Source organism: Danio aesculapii, chromosome 3 (assembly GCF_903798145.1).
Source record: "Danio aesculapii chromosome 3, fDanAes4.1, whole genome shotgun sequence".
In the NCBI taxonomy this organism is placed as follows: domain Eukaryota; kingdom Metazoa; phylum Chordata; class Actinopteri; order Cypriniformes; family Danionidae; genus Danio; species Danio aesculapii.
The window spans coordinates 17,531,644-17,556,360 of NC_079437.1; the positions used below are offsets into that span (position 1 = coordinate 17,531,644).

The following is a 24,717-nucleotide window of genomic DNA, read 5'->3' on the forward strand; positions in this document are numbered from 1 at the left end:
GCATTATTCAAACACTCTTGTCTCTGATTGAGCACAAATATAATATTACATTTGCTAAATATACAAGTTGCAGCATGCTTAATATAATAAAGTCTGACTTATTCAGAAAATACACCATTTGCAACTAAAAATATTTTGCTCTTACAAAGTCTTTGTAAAACGATGTTTTTCTGGGTTATTGCAGGATATGTCATGTGATTACTGATTAGAATGAAAGATAAAGCACACAAAAAAGAGTGAAAGTAGCAGAATTGCAAAATGAATTAATATTTAGTTTTCTCTATCCAAAGTTTTTTAGAATGCGCTATATAAATGCACATTACTTAGTACTTTAAATTATATGCTGTATTTTTAGAAATCACAGGCATCCAAAATGAAATGATCAGTATCAGATTTTCTGTAAAATGTGGTATCAGTTCATCCATAATAGCTACAATTTAAAAAAAACTTTGTATTTAAAATATAATATATTCCCCTTTTTTTAATGTATACTTGAGTCTTTATTATAACATCATACTTTAAAACATCGTATTTACAGAAATAATTCTAATATACTGATTATTATCAGTGTTGTACTTGCACTACCTGACAAGTCTTGTCGTCGATCTGTTGAACCGCATCCCAATCATCACAAGTACTGCAGAAGACCACAAGATTCCTACAGAAATCAGTTAAGTTTGGTGAACAAAAAAATTATGGTTTGGGGTTACAGTACATTCAGTATGGGAGTGCGAGAAATCTGCAGAATGGATGGCAACATCAACAGTCTGAGGTATCAAGACATTTGTGCTGCCTATTACATTATAAACCACTGGAGAGGTCAAATTCTTCAGCAGGATAGCGCTCCTTCTCATACTTCAGCCTCCACATCAAAGTTCCTGAAAGCAAAGAAGGTCAATGTGCTCCAGGATTAGTGAGCCCAGTCACCAGACATGAACATTATTGAGTATGTCTGGGGTAAGATGGAGGAGGCATTGAAGATGAATCCAAAGAATCATTATGAACTCTGGGAGTCCTGCAAGAACACTTTTTTTGCCATTCCAGATGACTTTATTAAGTTATTTGAGTCATTACAGAGATGTATGGATGCAGTCGTCCAAGCTTATTGGAGTCATACACAGCATTCATTCTTTTTCCACTGCACCAGGTTTATTAGTTTTATTTCTGTTAAGTGACAAGACATTTGTCGCCGAAAAGTCAGACCTTACTGTCCTAATTAATTAAAAATCAAGGCATGATCATATTATATTTTGCTAAAATAAGCGTAATCTAGAGGCCTTTGCCTTTTCATATACGCCACTTCTGATACCAAATGATCAACTAGAATTCAAGTTATTATTTGTTGTTCCTAAAAACTGAATAGGCGACAAGACTTGTCAGGTAGTCAACATAATGTTTTTTTTTTGTTGTGTGTTTGTGTGAAAACTGTGATGAAACAAAATTCAAGTGATCATTTAAAATAAATTTTGGCGCATGTTTAAGGCCTTGATTTATGAAACTAACCATTTTTTGTTGTCATAACCATTTTAAGGTTAATGACAGTGACTCCAGCTCTGACTATTCTGATGATGAGGTCATTATACGGGGACGTTCTGAACCTGTGGAGACACGGCCAATTCTGTCCGTCCGTAAGTACTGTTTGTATTATATTGTGCCTTTGTCAATATTATGCTGTGCAGTGCTAGCCAAGATCAAAATCATAAGGGCATTGTTGGTTTTGTCATCTGATACAACAGAGCGTGCCGCGAATATAGACCACTTTGACATTGTGGAGAGAGTCGAGATGGGACAGATGGCCTCCATGTTTTTTAACAAAGGTAAGGTTTCTTGTGTTATGTACTACAGTATAATCTTCGCTTAAGACATTTACTTTATTAGGCTATTAAACAGGCCTCAAAGAATGGTTTCTGAAGGTCAAGGTTTGCCTGATTGTTCAGTAACACAGAACAAGGTCATTTGCTACTAATGGGGTGTAATTTAGAAATAGTAAAATTGCTTTTGGTTATAATGACCTTAAGAAGATTTGTTATCTACTGTAATAGAAGTAATTACAAGAGTGGCTTGCTTAAAACAGAAGCTTGTTTAAAGACGGACAACTCGAGTAATGAGAAGCTTATGATGAATCTGAAGAAGACATGTTCACCTTGAACTACAGACCGAGGCGCCTTTTATACTGCTTCCTATTTTCAGGATTCTTGCCCTCCTAAGCATCATTTCACAAGCGGTGTTACGTAAAGGCTGACTCAACAGTGCCCCGAGCCGCCTTGTAATATCTCAACAGCATTGCTTTTGGCATCTTTTCCAACCATCAAGTAAAGGACGGACATCAGAAATGGCCTGCTACACAGAGTTACAGGGGCTTAAGGCAAAAATCCCACCAAAATGAACAGTAATTACACACAAATTGAAGATAAGTGTGGATAAGTTTATTTTAGAATTTTAAAAAAATTTGTTTTGTGATAAAAGTTAACTGAGAAAATTTTAGAACTAATGATTGAAATATGTGGCACTGGACCACACACACAAAGTTACAAGTATCATTTTTTTATACATCATCTGATAGTGGAATAAATAAGCTTCTGTTGATGTGTGGTTTGTTAGTATTTGACAATATTTGAGAAACAACTATTTGAAAATCTGCAATCTGGGGGTTCAAAAAAATCGAATTTATTGAGCAAATTGCATGCAAATTTGTAAATGACAAATTACTACAAACAACATTTATTCTAAACATTGTCCTGTATAAAGTGCATTATTCAAATATTTTATATTCGTCAAAAATGTAATGTATACACTACCTGACAAAAGTCTTGTCTCCTTTCCAAGTTTTAGGAACAACAAATAATAACTTGACTTCTAGTTGATCATTAGCTTCTGATCATCAGAAGTGGCTTGTATGAAAGGCAAAGGCCTCTAGATTTACGTTTATTTTACCAAAATAAAAGATGATTATGCCTTGATTTTTAATTATTTAATCAGGACAGTAAGGTCTGACTTTGCTTAGACAAAAGTCTTGTCTCTTAACAGAGATATTTTACAGTATAGAATATAAAATCATGGTGCAGTGGAAAAAGAATTAATATTGTAAATGACTCCCATGAGGTTGGACGACTGCATCCACACATCTCTGTAATGACTCAAATAACTTCTTAATAGTCATCTGGAATGGCAAAGAAAGTGTTCTTGCAGGACTTACAGAGTTCATCAAGATTCTTTCGATTCGCCTTCAATGCTTCCTCCATCTTACCCCAGACATGCTCAATAATGTTAATCTCTGGTGACTGGGCTGGCCAATGCTGGAGCACCTTGACCTTCTTTGGTTTCAGGAACTTTGTGGAGGCTAAAGTATGAGAAGGAGTGCTATCCTGCTGAAGAATTTGCCCTCTCCTGTGGTTTGTGGTGTAATGGGCAGCACAAATGTCCTGATACCTCAGGCTGTTGAGGTTGCCATCCACTCTGCGGATCTCTTGCATGCCCCCATAGTAAATGTAACCCCAAACCATGATTTTTCCTTCCGAACTTTACTGTTATCTGTGAGAATCTTGGGTCCATGCGGGTTCCAATAGGTCTTCCGAAGTATTTGTGATGATTGGGATGCAGTTAAAAGATGATTCATCGTAAAAATCTACCTTCTGCCACTTTTCCAAATGATCAACTAAAAGTCAAGTTATTATTTGTTGCTCTTACAACTGGGATTGATGACAAGACATTTGTCAGGTATTGTACGTGCTTTCATTTTAAAATATGTTATAATATCTAAATGATAATAAAAGCTGACTTATTTTTCAGAAAATAGACCATATGTGAGTTAAAACGCATTGCTGTTACATGGTTTATGTAAAGCAAAGTTTTCCGGGGTTATTCCAGGAAAATGTCATGTAATTATGGTTGTGGTATTGAATGAAAGGTAAAACAACTAACAAACAAAAAAAAAAAGAGTGAAATTAAATTAGGCAAAATTATTTTTTATTCCAAAATGGTACTAGCAAAGTTCAAAGCAATTTACATTACTTAGCACAAAATTAAATTTTGATATATTTACATGATCTTTAATACTGTAATAATTTTTGGCATAAAATAATAATCGATCATTTTGACCCATACAATGCAAGACTTGTTTTGTGTTCCAGGGTCACATAAGATAAACAGAAATATTGCATCTACAAAATAAATCCAATAAAATCCATAAATTCATTGTATTTAATGTGAAAGAAATACATTTTCTATAGATTCACAACATGTGATGACTGAAGGCCCCCACTAGGTGACGCACTTGTTTCACCCTCCAGCAAACCTAACCATCCCTGCCTTTTACGTGCTGCACACACGCGCATGCAGTGCACAAAAACACACATTTGTAGCTCTTGAGCTTAGTGTTTTCTCAGCACGGACGTCACACGCTCACCCTGTCGACTCTTTGTTATTCTATTAAGTGTGATGTGTTAAAATAGCTTGCCGTGCGCTGACCTTTCCCAGCATAAGATGGAGTGAAGTGGCCACTTTGGAGGTGCACTTGGGAGAAACTAATGACTACCTGAGCGGCATAGCAGACTCTCCTCATAAATGTGCTAAATGGTAGCGTAAGTCACTGTGAAGGAGATTAGTTAAGTTAGTGTGACTTCAGTATTGATTGTAGGTTTAAATATAATACACGTTTGCCCTCCTGTTTTAGGACACGCTGTCTTTTTAGTGCTAGTGCAATGGCTAAATGCAGTCTTTGTAATGGGACGATCAATCCGTGAGCTGCCATTCAGTGGGAAGAAACCGCAGGCTTGTATATGCCGAAATAAAAGGTAGTTAAGGGGTTTAATGTTTGTGAATGGATTTTAGGATTGTCAAGGAGGGTTGTTTTTACAGAGAGTACATATGGGCTTGATTGTTTGGGTGCAATTACTCTCATAAGCTAAATGTAATTTGAATCTGCTCTGGATTGCAGATTAATGTTCATTGAAATGAACAATGGGAAAGCGGGTTTCATCGTTGGACAGGTTTGTTCATGGCCGCTGGTTTATTTGGGCTGTTCGCAGTGGCTGTAACCTTCCCACTGACAGGTTGATTGGAAGACTGCTTCGGATAATGTCACAGAGGAGATAGATTAGTCCATGATTGATTTTGTTTTTGGTTGTGCTTGCTAAGATTATTGCCTTTGCTCATAATGGGATTTTTTTTTTTCAAAACTCTCAACCATAACTGCAATTCCTTAGCATCAAATTCATCTTTCACTGTTTATGCTACGTACGTGGCCAATACTTTCAATTGTGCTATTGTCTTTTTTCCGTGTTGGATTTGTAGATTTGATGAGCTAGTTTAATCAAGGTAATTTTACGTATAATTTTAATCAATTACTGGTTATCATCAGCAAGAATGTGTGTTGGTGCCTCTGCACTTTTACAGTGGTGTTGGATCTTTTTAAAAATTTTTTTAAAACATTTAAACCAATCAGCTACAAGGTGAATCACAACATTACAAACTTTCATTTGAAGTAATGCATTACACCACTTTATTAGGTACACCTTACTAGTACCGGGTTGGACCCTCTTTTTTCTTCAGAACTGCCTTAATCCTTCGTGGCATAGATTTAACAAGGTTCTGGAAATGTTCCTCAGAAATTTTGGTCCATATTGACTTGATAGTATCACGCTGTTGCTGCAGATTTGTCGGCTGCACATCCATGATGTGAATCTCCTGTTCCACCCATCCCAAAGGTGCTCTATTGGATTGAGTTCTGGTGACTGTGGAGGTCTATGTTGAGTACAGTGAACTCATTGTCATGTTCAAGAAACCAGTCTGAGATGATTTGCGCTTTATGACAAGCCGCGTTATCCTGCTGGAAGAAGCCATCAGAAGATGGGTACACTGTTGTCATAAAGGTATGCAACAATACTCAGGTAGGCTGTGGCGTTGACACGATGCTCAGTTGGTACTAATGGGCCTAAAGTGTGCCAAGAAAATCTCCCCCACACTATTACACCACCACCAGCAGCAGCCTGAACTGTTGATACAAGGCAGAATGGATTCATGCTTTCATGTTGTTGACGCCAAATTCTGACCCTACCATCCGAATGTCGCAGCAGAAGACAAGGCAGCGTTTTTCCAATTTTCTATTGTCCAATTTTAGTGAGTCTGTGCAAATTGTAGCCTCAGTTTCCTGTTCTTTGCTGACTGGAGAGGCACCTAGTGTGATATTCTGCTGCTGTAGCCCAATTGCCTCAAGGTTGGACGTGTTGTGCGTTCAGAGATGCTCTTCTGTATACTTCGGTTGTAACAAACGGTTATTTAAGTTACTGTTGCCTTTCTATCAGTTCAAACTAGTCTGGCCACTCTCCTCTGACCTCTGGCATCAACAAGGCATTTGCGCCCAAAGAACTGCCGCTCACTGGATATTTTCTCTCGTTTTGGACCATTCTCTGTAAACCCTAGAGATGGTTGTGCGTGAAACTTGTGCTTAGATCAGCAGATTCTGAAATACTCAGACCAGCCCGTCTGGCAGCAACAACAATGCCATGTTCAAAGTCACTCAAATCACTTTTGTTCCCCATTCACATGCTCGATTTGAACTGCAGCACATCATCTTCACCATGTCTACATGCCTAAATGCATTGAGTTGCTGCCATGTGATTGGCTGATTAAAAATTTGTGTTAACGAGCAGTTGGACAGGTGTACCTAATAAAGTGGCTGGTTAGTGTATATATCTGACAAAAAGGCAAACATTCTGACAAGTACACAAAGAGAAAAAAAAAAAGAGCAAAAAGAACTACAATCCATTGAAGGATTATAAATGGCACATTGTAATTAAAAATATGTAATATAAAAATGTTTATTTTGTGTGTCTATAAATTATATTTCAGTGTTTCAGGTAATTCTAACAAAATTTCAATGCAGACTAAAGTTATTTGGAGTGAGTTCTTGCTTTCTTTCTTACTTGCTTGCTTTTTCTTTCTTTCTTTCTTGCTTTTTCTTGCTTTTTCTTTCTTTTTCTTTCTTTCTTGCTTTTTCTTTCTTTCTTGCTTGCTTTCTTGCTTGCTCTCTTGCTTTCTTTCTTTTTTTCTTGCTTGGGACTGATGCCAAAGACACATGCAGCAGCTCCTAAATTGGGCCACAGTCACTTTAAAACAAAATAAGAAAATCCATTAATGACACTCATCCAATTTCTTTCTCAGCGGTTTGTTCACTTGAAACCTTACTGATTTTGAGAACGCTCATAAAGACTAGTATTTTCAGACTTGTGTATATATCTATCCATTCAAGAGCAAGAAGACTGTACATAGAGCTCAACTCTGCCTTTCAAATACCAATTTCCATGTGCACTGCTTACACAGAAAATAGCTCTTAAGTTCTTTCATGTCACTTTGTGCTTTTATGGTTTAAAATAGATGGAATGTTCAAATTTTCTAGACTTAAAAATATACGTGAGGATAAATTTTGCGACAATGTAGCCATGGCCCATTTAGCCAAGTGACATGTTAATCGTCCAAAATGTCTCATGCTGGTGGTCAGCGGGGAGTCCTTAATGCTGATCTGTGAGTTCAGTTATTTTACAGATGTGTGCAACAAAAGCATATGCAATTAATTAACAAACTTAAAATTGACAACAGGTCTGTCTCCATGGGTTAATCAGTTACTGTTTAAATTCTATATTTACCGATTGAGAATGGACTTTGTTTCCAGAACTCCAATGTTGAGAAATGTTATAATTAATACATACATTTTGACCCTAATTGTATCAATGTATTTTGTTATCTGTAAATGCATAAAAGCAATCAAAAAAGCTATTTTTGTTCACAGAGTAGAGCATTGAACTCGAATAAAGTAAGATTGATGGGTTGAAACTCATTGAAACTGTTTCAAAGCTGATATTTTTATGAAACCTCAATATATCTGTATTTAAAGTTACAGATTCCCTCCATTGACTTTGTGTTCATAATTTGCCACGTTTTCTGCCAGCTTTTCGCCACTTATCTTAGTAAAACGAACTGAAAATGACAGCAGCACTGGCTGCTTTTTAATGTGGTGGGAAAGATGACTCAATTAGGCACATAAAAGAGTGTATCGTAAATTTTTTTTGTTCTTTAAATCTAGTTTTAATAGTCCGTTCACTGAAGACAACCTTAGAGTAATTAATGAGCTGATTGGTCGGTTGGACCATTCGAAATCCTCGCAGGAGCTTCAGAGATGATGAATGTGTGGTGTGGTCTGTGTGTTTCCTCCTGAACGCTCTCCATCTCCTCTCCAACTGGCAGGGATGGAGTGATGGATGGATGGAGGAACAGGTGAAGAGGAGTGTGGGGTTAATGAAGAGAAGGAGGGGTGGGGGGGTTCGTAATGAAGTGCTCGCTTCTTTAATTAGGGTGATTTATACAGCTGTGATGCAGCTCTGTGTGTTTAGTGGGTATGGAGTGTTGGGGAGGAACATCATAGGAATCTTTTAGAAATTGGTGCCGCCCATCTTCATGTTCCGTAAACCTCACCACCTGTTTGCGTTTTATGTAAAGCCATGAATCTTTAGAATGACACACATGCTGCTTCTTTCCACAGTTGGTGTCAACATGTTCTACATCTGCATCATTGTGTACCTGTATGGAGACCTGGCCATTTATGCCGCTGCGGTGCCTGTGTCACTGATGGAGGTAGCATGGTGAGTAGACTAGGCGTTAATTCATGAAATTAAACTCGTCTTTATCACCTTTTACAATGTTTAAATATTGGTTGCAGTTGAAAATTGTCCAAATCTAAACCACTTTTTACCTCCTGCATAATATTTGAATCATTTGTATATGTGAAAGTCTGTGCAGTGCACACTAAAATGTAATTCAGACATTAATGGTTCATTAATAAAACAATTCTCAATGCATCTGCTTTGGTTTTATAAGTAATACTTATTGTATTAACAATGTAGTCTTTTTTTTTAAACTTAAAGCGGGAACAATTGTGTAAATTAACAAACAACAGAGCAGATACAATAAGTAATGTATAACAAACTTTTTTTTTTGGTTGGAAGATTTTTATTCGTAATAGAAAAACTATTAACTTCCACTTCTCTACTGTTCATATAAGCAGTCTGTTATGATAAACGCATACATTTGAATGAACGACTGTTATCGTGTCTGTTCTAATGTGAGCACTTGCATACTGTCAAAGCTACAAGTTTGTTTCATTAATTAATTATGTTTTTTTATTGAAAAAAAAGGCACATGAAATTACCCCCTTTTTTACATTTTAACTGGGTGTTTGGGTTAAACTTGTTTAATTTTTCAGCTGTGACATAAGTACGCATTGCCCAGTTGTATTGGATGATTTTAAATCTAGTATTAATAGACAAATTCTGGGGTTTAATGCATATCTGACTCCATTCAATGAGGTCATATTGCAAATCTGCGCTCCAAGAATCTTTGTTGGAATCTAATGTTTCTTTTAGAGCCATTAAAATTTCCTACAAAACAATGAAATATGATTTGTCATGAGATTCTCATAAAACATTTATCTTTTCTAATTCAGTTTGTGGAGGTCAAGATAGGGAGTAGTTTTGCTTGACATTCACAGTGCACTAGGAAAGTATTTATAGTGCTTCACTTTTTCCACATTTTTTTGTGTTACAGCCTTATTCCAAAATGGATTCAATTAATTTATTTCCTGAAAATTCTACACACAATACCCCATAATGATGATGTGAAAAAGATTTTTTGAAATTGTTGCAAATTTATTAAAAATAAAAAAGCTAAAAAATCACATGTACATCAGTATTCACAGCCTTTGCCGCAAAGCTTTTAATTGAGCTCAGGTACCACTGATCAATCTTGATGCTTCAGCAGCTTAATTGGAGTTCACCTGTGGTAAATTCAGTTTATTGGACGTGAATTGAAAAGGCATACACCAGTCTGTGTAAGGTATCAGGGTTGACTGTGCATGTCAAAGCACAAACTAAGCATGAAGACAAAGGAATTGTCTGTGTACTACTGAGACAGGATTGTCTCAAGGCACAAGGCTGGGGAAGGTTACAGAAAAAATTCTGATGAGTGCAGCAATGTACAGAGACATCCTGAATGTAACATTCTTAAAATAACAGCATAAATGTTCCCATTTATAAAACAATAGAGATCAGTGCCCAGTACACTAGTCTGCCTTCGACTTGATTTGCTTGCCGATGTCTTGTGAAATGTCCTCTATCCATCAAGTGACATTTACTAAAAAAAACTGATTCATTCACAAGGTTTAATTAAACATTTGAATTTAGCTTGCTTTTTTGTAGCTCAACAATTAAACAGAAGGTTATGTTAAATTAGAAATGACGATTTCTGTTGAAGACATTCCCCCCACCTTCCCCATCATTCTTCCTCTCTTCTCCGTTGGGATGGCGGGCCAAATTAAAGGTTACCATGGGCCAATTTTGGCCCGCAGATCCAAGTTTTGGCATCTCTGCTCTATAATAAAATCGCTATGCTTTTCCTCAACTGTGACCTTTAATATACTTTTTCGAAAGATTCAATGAACTGTTTCAAAAAAATTTATTTATCAGAGTGTTATTTTATCTATCAAGCTTTATAAGGTTAAGCGGCTAAACAAATTTTGCAGTGGCATACACCTTAACAAAGCATAACAAATTTATAATTAATTTCTAACAGATTTTTTTTTTTAGCTCTGAGTTCACAGCCATCTAGCAGTTCTAAATTGTCCTTTAGAATTTGAACGTGTGTATTAGTTTTTGTCAGTGCTACATATAAACTGGAATCGATTCTCAGAGGTCAAAAATGTTTAATTGTTTGCCTTCTCGCAGTGGGAATCACTCGTGCAGTACCGGGAGTGTGAAATACAATGACACCGAGTCATGCTGGGGCCCTGTAAGACGCAAAGACGCCTACCGAGTGTTTCTGGTGAGTACAGCAGTGCCTGTTACACAGTCAAACATACGCACCTCGTTGGCAGCACTTATGTCTCGGCAGGGTGCTGAGCTCACACAGGTTGAAGGCTGAAGCTAAGAAAGACAAACGAGACACTTAATACTTCTGCGTAATCTCTGTGGACTCCTGCCCCCCCCCCCCCCCCCCCCCCCCCTGAATTAGGACGCTATTGAGTGCCCTTGAAATTCACGTAGAACTACAGGGCAAGCCGCTGCTGTGATTTCCTGCTCTGCTTTAGCATTGCTGCGGTGATTGATGTGCTGATTCATTTTGCTCTGCTCCACCTTTCTTCATCTCCACAACCGAGGGAAGTGGCTGTCCCGTCTGCCAATAAAAAGCATTGTTTCAGCTTTTTTTCTTTTTTTTAATCTCATCACTTGGATAAGCCTCTTACATCATGTTAACCGCAGGAAATTATGCTGATTTTAGAATATTTGCTGATATGTGCTTGCCTTACAGATGAGGATTTCTTTTTTTTTTTTTTCTTTTTTTTTTGCCCTTCATGCTTGGTTTGTCATCACGCATTGAGTTTTAAGATGAAATCCCATGCAGTTCTAAATCGTCTGTAATTGAGTTTATTTTATTAGATCATTTTTAGTGTACACATGCATCTAGAAGACAAAACCTACATCTTCCATACCCAAAACTACAAGGCCATCATTAATTTTCCTTCTGGACATGCTCTTAAATAAATCATCTTTTCTTTGATGAAATATTTATCTGACTGGCTTATGAACCGAGTGTCGCTGGAGCTCTTCCTTTCACCTTCACCCGTCTCGGTTGTTGTATAGGAGGAAAATTGGCCAATTTTGAGTCTGGGAATGTCCAAAGGGGCTGACTGTCTGAGCCACCAACTTTATGAGCTTTTTTAGACCAGACAAATCTGTGCTACAGGATATATTTACAACTTCTGCCATTCAAACAAGCATCTTTCAGTTCTCATTAAAAACCACCTTTAGTATTAAAATACTCCGTTTAAAAGTATTTTATTAAAAATAAATCATAATTCAACTATTAATAAAAAAAATAACAATGATAGATTTAAATAATAATAAGTTTCCTCAATTAATTGTCTTTTATTAAACTAGCTCTGGACCATGTTTAATCATTACTATAAGTGATTTCGAAGAGCTTTTTTTCCTTAAGAATTTGGGGAAATAAATGGGTTTAGATTTGTGTTTTCTGTTACTGAGAGCTGTCCATCAAAATCTCACTAGCAAATCAGAAGACTGCAGTTAACCCCGCCTCCATGAGAGGTTTGCGCCAGAATGACAAATGTATTTTTGCAAAACACAAACAAAATCGTCCCTGTAAAAAAAAATCTAGCTGCCTTATTTTTTTTTACTTTTAATCAAATTAACATTTCTAGTCATGTCAACATGCATCAATCGAATTGACTGAAAATATCAAGTTAAACTTTGAAAAATGTAGTTGCAACCTGATTAACTTATTAAAATGAGTTAAAATAACATTTTTTTTCTTACATGTTGGAAAGTGAAAGGCGAAAAACACTTTTAAATCTGGATTTATCAAATATAATTTTTTTTTTTTTTGCTATTTAGTTGATCGCTTTTTGTTTCTCTCATTCATCCATTCATGTAAATTTCTTTTTTATTTGTCACAAATCGAATCCCATAGAATTCTGCTTATTTGTCATGAATGTGACATTGCAAACCACTGCCGTATCACCCTGCAGCCCAAGACCGGTTACTCACTGAAGCGAAGCAGGACTGAGCCTGGTAAGTACCTGGGTGGGAGGCCACATGTGAAAACTAGGTTGCTGTCTGAAGTTGTGTTAGTGATGCCAGCAGGGGGCGATCAACCTGCAGTCTGTGTGAGTCCTAATGCCCCAGTATAGTGAAAGGGCCGCTATACTGTCAGTGAGTGCCATCTTTTGGATGAGATGTCAAACAAAAGTCGTGACTCACCGTGGATATTAAAATCCTATGGCACTTCTTATAAAAAGTAGGGGTGTATTCTATTTTGTAAATTCCCCCCATCGGGTCCTTACCAATCATGGCCTCCCAATCATCCCCATCCACCGAATTGGCTGTATCAATGTCTCTCCACTGCTCCTATAGCTGGTGTGTGGTGAGCGCACGGGCGCCGTTGTCCTGTGGCTGCCGTCGCATCATTCAAGTTGATGCTGCACACTGGTGGTGGTCTCGCACCTCTCATGACTGTGAAGTGCTTTGGGTGTATGGCCATACACAATAAAATGCGCTATGTAAATACACATTACATTACAAAAAAAAAGTAAAACTTTAAATGTGGCCGACAATTTATTTATTAATTTTTTTAATAAGAATTTACCCTTTGAGGCTGTGCCATCAAATTTACCACGTCAGCAGAATTTAAACGCGCATCGGTGCTTCAGTGTTTTAACATGATCACAAAAATGTCAGGTCACATTTGCATGCAAATGAGTGACATTTACAAAAAAATATATCCACCATCTTGAATCCAGCTTCATTTTTAAGCTTATTCTTGGCCCGGTCTGAGATTACTTGACAGACTGCGTTAATTTCATCTTTAATTAACATTCCTCCCTCACAGGCACTATCAGTAAAATTTCTTTAAAATCAAAGCAGGCTAGTTAGTGTCCTTGTTCACATATCTGGCCTTGTGTTCTTGATCAGTGCTGATCATGCAAATCTGTCTCCCGTCCTATTAAAGAGAGATGAGGCGCAAATCTATTCCAGACGCCATGGTGTGAGGAAAAATGAGAAGATCGAACACTTTCACCTGTTATTGCATCTTAAATCTTCAGAAGTGCATTCAAGGCAGTTTCTGTCGCAGCGTCATGTTTCTGGGAATAATTGCAGATTATTGAATTGTATCTAAACGCGCATACGTCCTTCAAACTTTGTCTTTATAATGGCATTTCTTTAATCCATCTCATGCTATCTTTACTTTTGCATCCTTCTCTTTTGGAGACTGAGTTAATCATGACCCTACGGCTACTGTAGTGCAGATGCGTTTGTTTTTTCTGCTTTTTGGTGTGCCTTGACTTTGACTCAGAGCTGTACGTGGTCTGCCTGAGAATATTTGACAGCGGTGGTCAGTTGTATCCCCCGGTGGCCTGCAGGATTGGTGTTTGACACATTAGTGCAGCCTCATGGCATAAGCTTTTAGAAAAGGAAGATTAAGAAGGGATATTATGCCTTCACATAACACCTTGCCTCTCTGTAATCCCCGAGTGGGTGGCAGACCATGACACTGTTCTTTCTCCACTTGTGACACACAAAAGAGGGATGTTATGGATGTCTTTCTTTAGTGCAATGCAGCAGCCAATGAGTTTCCAGGAATGGAGCGTCCTGGACTAAAGATTCTCAAAACTGCATAACTCAGCAAAGGTCTTTATAGCCTCTGTTTTTTTTTTGCTTTGTACTACTTTATGGCTCTTCACACCTATTACAGCACAACTGTACATTTTGTGAAACGTCCTGCCTCAGCAAAGGATGACATCTCTGTCTTGTATTGTAGGGATGGGTCAGGATGGATGTCTAGTTGTCTTTGTTTCTTTTTATTTTCTTTTTTGTAAAGCTGTGGTGCTTTAAAATGTTATGGACTTTGTTAATGGACACAATTTAGTGCGTGTTGCCATCAAATAGTGCTATCATTTCCAGGGATGTGTGAGTGTGAAATGGCTGGTAATCGTTTGATAGTGTTATTTATTCTTTACAATATACACTGACTAAGTTTTGAATGTCTTTTACTTGGAAAAACATAGGGCTTGGCCGATAAGCGATATCATATTGAATTGCAATAAGATTTGTGTCAATTTGTGTGATAAGCTCTGGACTTTTTTTCTCTATATTGATCTAAGAGCCAATCACACAGCAAAATGTGCAACAATGGTAATCCAGAAGTGTGTTAATATTAGAGATGTACCAAATTTTCTACCACCGAAATTTATCATCCGAAAAAATTTTATACCATTTAATGGACCCTCTAACTTTTGTGCCTTCAGTCATTGTTGGGGTACGTTTTGCCATATCGCCCAGCCCTAGAAAAACGCTAGAATTTTTAATTTTTTAATTTTTATTTTTTTACATTATACAGTAATTTTATATAATCATTTTGACAAAACCTTTTAATTATAAATGTAAGTGAATAATTCAATATAGATAGATATACACTGGTCGTTCGTTAATCACAGGAGTTACATTCTAAAAATAACCCACAATAGGTGAAATCCGCAGAGTAGTCGGCTTTATTTTTTTGCAATTAACATGGATGTTTAAGGCTGTAAACCCCCTCACTACACACTTTAAACACTTTTCTGTGACCTGCATTAACGTTTTTCTTGCAGTAACTGAGCATAAAGCATTCTCCATCCTTATGATGGTCTTGTTGCATACAGTTACAACCCTTTTTGCATCATTGTTGAAGCTCATTGCTGCTGTCGTCCTTATGTCATTTTCCTTCTTTATATAACGAAACGAAGATTTGTTTATTCAGTATTAACGCCCTACAGCTGTGTAACTTCTACCTTTAGCATGTCCAGAAGTCCAACTTTTTGTGTTTTTTTTTTTATTTATTTATTTATTTTTGTTCTTTCTCTTCTTTTTGGTTGCTACTGCGGGTGCCTTTTAATGATGCAGAATGTTTCGTCGACATTGTGGGGTTTATTGGGGAGAAACTTGCAAACATGCAGTACAGCACTTCAGAGTCACACTGCTAGTGATCAAAGATTGATGATTGAATTTGGTACGACACGGAAGAGATTGACTGACAATTGAATTCATCTTTATTTCTATAGCACTTTAAAATGTAGATTGTGTTAGAGCAGCTTAACATAGAAGTTCTAGTAAATTGAAACTGTCAGTCCAATTTTCAGAGTTGAAAGTCCAAACACTGAAGAGCAAATCCCTCAATGTGCAACTCCACAAGTCCCAAACCAATCAAGCCAGTGGCAACCATGTCGAGAAGCAAAACTTCTCGAAATTTTATTTATTTATTTTTTTTTAGAGAAACCAGGCTCAGTTGGGCAGGATAATTTCTGCTCTGGCCAAATTTCTTGTACAGAGCAATGGTCTCCAGCCAATGAGGATGCAGAACACAATGCACTGTTTAAAAAAAGCATGTCAAATTGCACTAAAGAAATGCGCAAAACTACGAGGCCGCGAAAGGTAAACTGTGTTATAGTGAGGGACCACTGTATACACAGTAGCTATGTTTCCATTCACCTATTTTAATGCGCATATCCAAAATGGAAAGATGTATATAAATTTTGAAAATGTGCATAACTAATATATGCGCATAACTGAGTTAACCTTTTTGATTAGAAAAAATGTGCATAAACACTTTTACTAAACAAATTTCGGTATGGACATAAAAAAAGTCTTGTGATTTTGTTATAAGAGATCATGAGGTGATAAAAATGTGTGTCAATGGACAAACCAGCAGGCTGAGCACACTGTAAAACATCTTAAATGTTGTTTTGGTCATTCTAAAACATCTTAACCATTTCAGTTTTAGTGTTATGATATTATTAATTGCCTTCAGAGTTAAAGAGTGCCTGTTCTCCACGTCTCAAACGCCACCACGCGTACATTGCATGTTGGCATTGTCTTCTGAGATGCAAGTCATTTATTAACTTTAGAAAGGATTCACGCAACTTCTCCTACAATAGCAAATTCCGTTTTTACTGTTAATATTTGGTCCCAGTTAATCATGAAGTGACGATTTTATTCTCTTTGACATGCTTTATGGAAATGCTGCTTTATTCGCATGTCTTTTATGCCATATTCCAGTTTTGCGCATAAATTTAATTCACGTTTTTGGATGGAAACATAGCTGTTGATGTACAGTTTTATATGGAAAAGTAAATATAATATGCACTTAATAGTAAAAAATTATACAAAATATAAAACAAATTTTACAATTGTAGGGCAAATTTAATAATTTGTATTCACTGAATAATTGTGCACAATAGGACCTGGGGCAGTTATTTAATTTACATGTATGACCCAATTTACATACTTTGCGCATTTGTTCTCAATGGATAGTGTTTATACTTTATTCACTTCATTGTCCTCCTATTTCTTCACACTTTTCACCAATTGAAAGTGTAGACACACAGACACATCTGATGCTTGTATTTGCACCAGCTACACGCCCTCAAGTTCACGCATTGGGTTAAATTAGGCTATGCAGTCTCTGTTCAGTCCATCGCTTCCACTGTATCTGTTTAACTGAGGGAACAGAACCAACTCTGTGACAACAGACACGATGATATTCCAAGATGGCAGCACCTTAGCTCTAAAAACTATAGTAAAACATGGCATTTTCTTCAAAATGGTTACATCGAGTTTGTAATTATTATTTTCATTAAAGTGGAAATCAGTTTACAAAATAATGTAAACTTGACTGACTGCTATATATATATGTATGTATATATGTATATATATATATATATATATATATATATATATATATATATATATATATATATATATATATATATATATATATATATATATATATGTATATATATATATATGTATGTATGTATGTATGTATGTATATATGTATATATATATATATATATATATATATATATATATATATATATATATGTATGTATGTATATATGTATATATATATATATATATATATATATATATATATATATATATATATATATATATATATATATATATATATATATATATATATATATATGTATGTATATATGTATATATATATATATATATATATATATATATATATATATATATATATATATATATATATATATATATATATATATATATATATATATATATATACACTGGCGATCAAAATTAGAGAACAATTTATAAATAATTTAACAATTCTGAAATAACGTCATCTTCACTGCTCAACAGTTGAAGGAGTTTTTGTCCCGTCTATACCATGCTACCAGAACACCTTTTCCACAAAAAAAACTAAGGCATTTCAACAAAAACCATTATTTTGCAGAAAACACACTGATCAAAATTAGAGAACAACAATGACTGTAGCATAGAAAGAGATTACAGCAAATTTTTCTGAAGGTTACAACAGTCAGCAATTAGTAGGAAGTGTACAGGCCTCTGCTCTGAATGACTTCAGCACATCTGCGGCCACAGGACAGCACTAGTCTCTCACACTGCTCTGGTGTGATTTTGGCCCACTCTTCTTCCAGTCTCCTCCACAGTTCAGTGACTGTAGTGGGTTTCTTGGCCATAACTTTGTCGCCAAGGATTTTCCAGAGGTTTTCTATTGGGTTGAGATCAGGTCTCTGGGCAGGCCATGTCATTATTTAAATGTTTTCAGTTTCAAGGAACTGCTTTACCCGTTTTGCTGTGTGACATGGAGCATTGTCCTGCATGAATACTGCGGGCTGATTGGGTGATGAACGCAGGGAAGGAACCATATGTTGTTGAAGAAGGTTCTGATAAACATTTGCATTCACTCTGCCATGTAGCTGTATAAGAGGCCCAACTCCTGCTGCAGAAAACATACCCCAAACCATGACACTTCCTCCTCCACTTTTCACTGACTTCTTTACACACTTTGGGTTCAGTCTTTCTCCAGTTTTTCGCTGAACATAATGTTTCCCATCGGACCCAAGTAAATTAAACTTGCTTTCATCACTGAAGTGAACTTTGGACCAGTTCTCCTCTGTCCACACAACATGCTTCTCAGCAAAGCTTAGTCTAGCCTTTTGATTCTTCCTGCTAATGAGAGGTTTGGTCATTGCAGAGTGGGCTTTCAGTCCAAATGTTCTTAAACGTCGAGACACTGTATGACGAGACAGATCGTTACCCTGTTCAGCGCTGAACTGGTGAGCAATTCCAGCTGCAGTGTGGAAACGATTGGCCATTGAGATCCTCCGCAGTATCCTGTCCTCTCTTGTATTTGTCTTCCGTGGACGACCAGCCTTCTTGGGGGACTTGAATGAGTTTGGGATGATGTAAAGATTTAATATTCTTGAAATAACAGATTTGGAATGACCAGCTTGTCTTGCTATGGCTGATAGGGTCATACCTTTGGCTTTCATCTGGACAACTAGCTGCCGGAGGCTTTCAGTCACTTTAGAACGGCCCACCATCTTGCAGAGTCAGTGAAACTGATAGTTAGGCTGCCAGTTAAACAGGGGTTGACAGATAATCTGGGAAATTAGCACCAGGTGCCAGATTAACACCAATAACTGGGAGGTATCTGAAAGTGTTCTCTAATTTTGATCAGTGTGTTTTCTGCAAAATTATGGTTTTTGTTGAAATGCCTTAGTTTTTTTGTGGAAAAGGTGTTCTGGTAGCATGGTATAGATGGGACAAAAACTCCTTCAACTGTTGAGCAGTGAAGATGACGTTATTTCAGAATTGTTCAATTATTTATAAATTGTTCTCTAATTTTGATCGCCAGTGTATATATATATATATATATATATATATCCCTCTATATACATACATACACACATATAAAATCTTTTTCAGCACTTGCCATTCTAGAGGCACAGCAACCAAAGAGCTATTTTTGAACTCTGGCTTAACAGCTGTCCTTGAGCAATGCTATAGTTTTAATATCCAAGATGGATAACACAAAAAACCTCTAAAAATGTTAGGGATGCAGCACGAGGGCAGAAAAAAAGGAAAGAAGCAATATAACACAAATTTCTCTACCCCTAATTAAGCTGTTTTGTCAGAAGTGAAACTCTTTGGGCTGTCTGAAACTGACAAGACTATAAGGCAGAATCTTTTTGTTGCCTGTCAAGTTAAACAGGCCCGTCGTGGCTGCTTTGATCAGTAGTAAAGGTCCACATGGTGTAAAACTGCCATTTTATCTGTCGTGTTCGCTGAAAGCTGTTAAGCAGATCAGTAGACTGAGACTTCATCGGCTGCCAATTCATTTCGGTGTCCAGTTTAAAGAGCTTTTTAAAGAACCAGACTATCTGTTTGTGTCAATGGCGTCTTACTATTTACCACTAACATGCATCTTATGGCCCAGACATTGCCAAAATGTAAAGTTCAAGGCATTGCTCTTAGTCTGTTTATTTATAGAGCACAATTAAAACAACAAGATTTTACCAATGCAAACAACAAATGAAACGTCATAGGCCATAGTAGGGATGCACAGTATACCATCTAAGCATCAATATTGCAGTGTGATCATTCTCAATAGTCACATTGTAGAATATGCAATGTTGTGCCTGGATTATAATTCATCATTTGCATAGGATTTTTTTTAGGCCTGTGAATGTATGAGGCTTTTAAAAACATTCAGGCATAAGAAATTGCACCATTAGTAACTTTAGTAATAGTAATTAATAATAATTACTTTCATTGAATTATTAAAATTTTTATTCTATTATTGTAACTACTGTTAGAAAATGATAAAACACAGTTTATTTCAATTGCAACTTTTTCTTTATTGTATTTATCCATGCTTTTTATTTGTTTATTAGGATTTACGCAGATGCGCACGTCTACAGAATCATCCCAATCAGTCTAAAAATTATAAACGTTTTTCCAAATAGAGAGATTATACAAGTCATCTGCTGAAGTTGTATTCATATCGCCATATATATATATATATATATATATATATATATATATATATATATATATATATATATATATATATATATATATATATATATATATATATATATATATATATATATATATATATATATATATATATATATATATATATATATATATATATATATAATATGCTGTTCAAATGTGAATTGGTAGCATTGTTGTTCATTTGCAGGATGTATATGGATCTGCATGTATATGGAAGAGGTGATTTGGAGCAAGGCTGTAAATTATATCAAGGACAGGAAGGTGTCCTCCTTTTTTCTCATTGGGCTGGTAATTATTCTGAAGGGGAATCTGGATTAATGGCTGTACATGTTCACCTTTATTCCATTGGTCTTTGTTAAATGTGTTAATTTCTTAACAATCTTGATGAAAAAAAACAGGCTTTCAAACAGGCTTGCTAATCTGTTCTTAAATGATTAGTCTTAAGCCATGTTTCCATCCAAAGTTTGAAAATATCGACAAAAAATCCAATATTGTGCATTCGTATGTTTATTAAGTTATTTAGTAAGATCTTTTAATTTCTGTAATATTTAAGTTTTATTCTTTATAACCTTTTTTGATGATTTTCTGTAGTAATACCCATTTAAATAACTATTGTGAAGTTGTTTCTGTGAAATAAAAGTACACATACAGTGAAATAGAATTTTAAGAACCGTCCCTAGTTGACTTCAGGAACAAAACTGAAATATAGTATAAAGCCATTGCGAACAAAACAATGTTCTTATCCCGTGTGTTCAAGGGAATAAAAGATGTTGAAATGAAGTAATTTACAATACGACTAAAATACAAATAATTTTTTTGATGCGCATGCTGGAATTTACTCACTATATGTCTTCCCGGAGTAGTTTATGAACATTTTTCTTGTCAGATAAAAACTTAATCCTACTGTTGTTGCACATCTTGGCTTATGCATCCAGGGTTTTTTTAATTCGTTTATTTATTAATAAAAAAATGTAATGCCAAAATGTTCATATAAATTGGTAGATGGAAACATGCCTATATGGTAATATTAGCCCAAACCAGTAAGTAGTTGTGAAATAAGTAGAAAGTTTTCTGCAGTTAAAGCTTTAATAACAAAATATAAAATCAATTGCCCACTGTATGTCTTTGCGCTTTGCTTTTTGTTATCTGACTCTGGCAAAATAAACTGATTTAATTTTATCTGCATATGGTTCATTTAGTAGATTCCAGATAAAGAGAGTTTTGTTGTCTTCATCGAACTAAATTTTCATATTGGGGAATACCTCATTTTAATCTGAAATAAAAGAATGCCTTTATAATTGCTGAGGTTTAGGATTGCATTACAACTAAAAATAATATCTACTTTAAGATGTAATAAGTCAATCCTAAAAATAATGCTCAAGAGCTTTGGACCGTTTTTACATTTGATTATATAAGAGCATTTCTTTGTAGGACAAGTATTTTATTTGACCCTTTTGCCTGTCAAGAGAGTATGCCCACTGAGCGGACAGATTGTATTCATTTCAAAAAACCCTCAGTTTCAGCGGCTGCCCTCCTTGGACACGCACTTCATTCACTCGCTCTGTGAAATATGGGTCACAAACCAGCATGACGACATGCTTGATCAAATTTAATTTTTCAGTTTTCTCGTCTTTGGAAAAGAGTGCTTAGGAATTAAGATACTTATTTTATAAAGTTGTCTCTTTCCATTTGGAATAAACCACTGAAAAGATACATTCAGTCCTAGTTCACTGAGGTTTTCAAACCTTTTTTTATGCTGTTTATTTTGTGGAAGTGACTTTTTTTTTTTTGTTGCTTACAGGTTTAACATTGTTTTAAATATTTATTTTGGATGTATGTACATGTGATTTGTATTTTTACAAGGCGAAAGCTTATGAAAAGTTAAAATGTGTATAGATGCTATATTTTTTACTAGATCCATGACACAATTAAAACTTTCTCCAACTTGGATTTTCATACTCTTCAACGTGTAAAACAAATAACAATGACAATCCATTTTAAACCGTATTAATATTCCTTTTCTAGCAATGTCATACAAATGTGCAAGCTCAAGTTAACTGCAGTAGATTTTTGTGATGTGGCAGAAAGCGGTTATGCTGTGGATGGCTCTGCAGGAATAAGACAACGCAGATGGTTTAGTGGATATTAGCACAGCAGGATGAGGAGTTTGAGCAGTGGCCCACCAGGGGAAGAGTCCTCTCTCTAATCCACAGTGGGACCATCGTGCCAGTGCAAACACTGGCTTGACCCACAGTCAAACTCGTTATTCCTGCCAAGCGGAGAAGAAGTTGTAGAAGAGCACTATGAAAAAAGTTACGGCAGATAAACGTAAAAGAGAAAGACAGGCAAGCAAATGCAGATAAAACAAACTCAACCTTGGCTTAAGATTATGATATATTCTGCATCCGTAGCACACTTGACAGCTCTTTATATCTTCTGTAGGATATGCAAAGATGAGTCTGTCACGATGCTGTAAACATAGCAGTGGTTGATGTTACAGCTGTCGGACCGTGTTTTGTTATTAGAGGTGATCTATGGCTGAGAAATCCCATAGATTTACACTAAAGTGACCAGAATGATATAAAAATCTGAATAAAAATTCTGTTTTCACTTGTTATTATCGCTGGTTTTCAGTGGTAGTGTCACAGTTTTTACTAACTCTAGAAGACAGAGTGGACATTAAAAAAAAGGTTTTGGACCACATTTGCACCTATATTTAGAATGAGTGTAAAAATACATTTATATGAATATATAGATTAAATGACTAACAGTACTATATGATATATCAGTGATTTGCATAAAACATTAATACTTCCGTAAATTATTTTTATGACGCACACTTTTATTTTGATGGGAGACTGTCAGAATAAAAGTGTGTCATAAAAATAATTTACGGAAGTATATTGACAGTCTTGTCCATCAATGTATTTCCATTAAAGTGTGTATTCTGGTATTATTGTTTACTCAACACACCTTCTGCATGTCTATTTACACATCATTGGATTCTCACTGGATCTCAGTGTTTTATTGCTCATTAGCTGAGGGAAATTGGTTCTGATGATTATATGCCAATAGTATTCTTTGAAGTATGCTGTTGCAAGAATGCTCAAGTATACTGTTCTTCAACTTTGCGAACAATGTTTAGAATGACATGTTTATTATTACCACATTGTTGTGCTTGGTTTGAATGTGACTTTATTGCCAGAGACAGTAGGCAGAAGTATAAATTTCACATTTGATGGCAGAGTGGTGATGATGCAAAACGTTATTTGCCTGTTTTTTTTAAAAGAGTAGCTACACTGTTTCACTCTCTCCATTTTTTTTTCATTGAGATTATGTCAACCGTCAAATAAAAATGCATATTTTAAAGCAATTCACGGGCCTTTTAAAAAAAAGTTAAATGTCTTATTTTTTTTATTTCATCTATTAAGTTTTTAGTTACTATACTTAAAATCATTTTGTACAAAATTCTGTGCAGAAATCGCAAAAAATGTCCGCAGATTCTGTCTGGCCCATATGGTGATCACTCCACATGACTATAAATTGGGCTTTGGTAAGTCTTTGTTTCACCTAATGAGTTCAGACTGCATGATTTTCATAGTTGTGTCATACTTGTGCGACGGGGTTTCACACTGCATGAATTTACACTAGGATAAATCGCGGACAACTTTGTTTCGGTCCGAAAACTACATCTCGCACTACCAAACACACACAAGAAGTGACATGAAAACAACACGCGGTAACTAGTGTATCTTTTGTTAACTACACAATGAGAAAGAAGTCTTTAGTGGTGTGGAAAATGTACTTATTGTACTGACCAGGCCTTTGAAGGGAATTAGCAATTTCTCCTCAACTTTTTTTTTTTTTCTTTTTTGACCCGGTTGTAGTATTGCTCAGATGACACGTCAAACAGACACGAGTGCTCCTGCCAAATTTACACTAGTTTTTTCTCCACTTCTTGGGTCCAAAATAGACTGAGAAGAAGCGCTTTTAACTTCTACTCCAATCTCCCGCTGGCCTGCAGGTACCCATACTAGTGGATGCTGCTCTCTCATTGGCTGTAGGTAATCGCTGGTGTTATTTTCAGTTAGAGGTCATTTCATCACAGACAGCTTCAGATATTTAGCATGCCAAATATCTCACGGGTGTCATCGACTCATCTGCAATTTTCTCAGATTGTGTCTTTGGTAATTCGTACTGTGGGATTGTTACTTGCATGAACGAGCACCGATTTATCTGTAATTTCGGGCATTTGTTG

General features: G+C 35.9%; 1 protein-coding gene across 1 annotated transcript in view; it reads left to right on the plus strand.

Annotated features, from left to right (window-relative positions):
• tmem104 (transmembrane protein 104) overlaps positions 1 to 24,717 on the plus strand; it is an 83,927-nt gene that overhangs the window by 10,250 nt on the left and 48,960 nt on the right. Inside the window, exons 5-8 of the mRNA XM_056453292.1 lie at positions 1,532 to 1,628; positions 1,737 to 1,817; positions 8,537 to 8,636; positions 10,773 to 10,869. Coding sequence (XP_056309267.1) covers positions 1,532 to 1,628; positions 1,737 to 1,817; positions 8,537 to 8,636; positions 10,773 to 10,869 — 375 coding nt within the window. The remainder of the gene's footprint in view (positions 1 to 1,531; positions 1,629 to 1,736; positions 1,818 to 8,536; positions 8,637 to 10,772; positions 10,870 to 24,717) is intronic.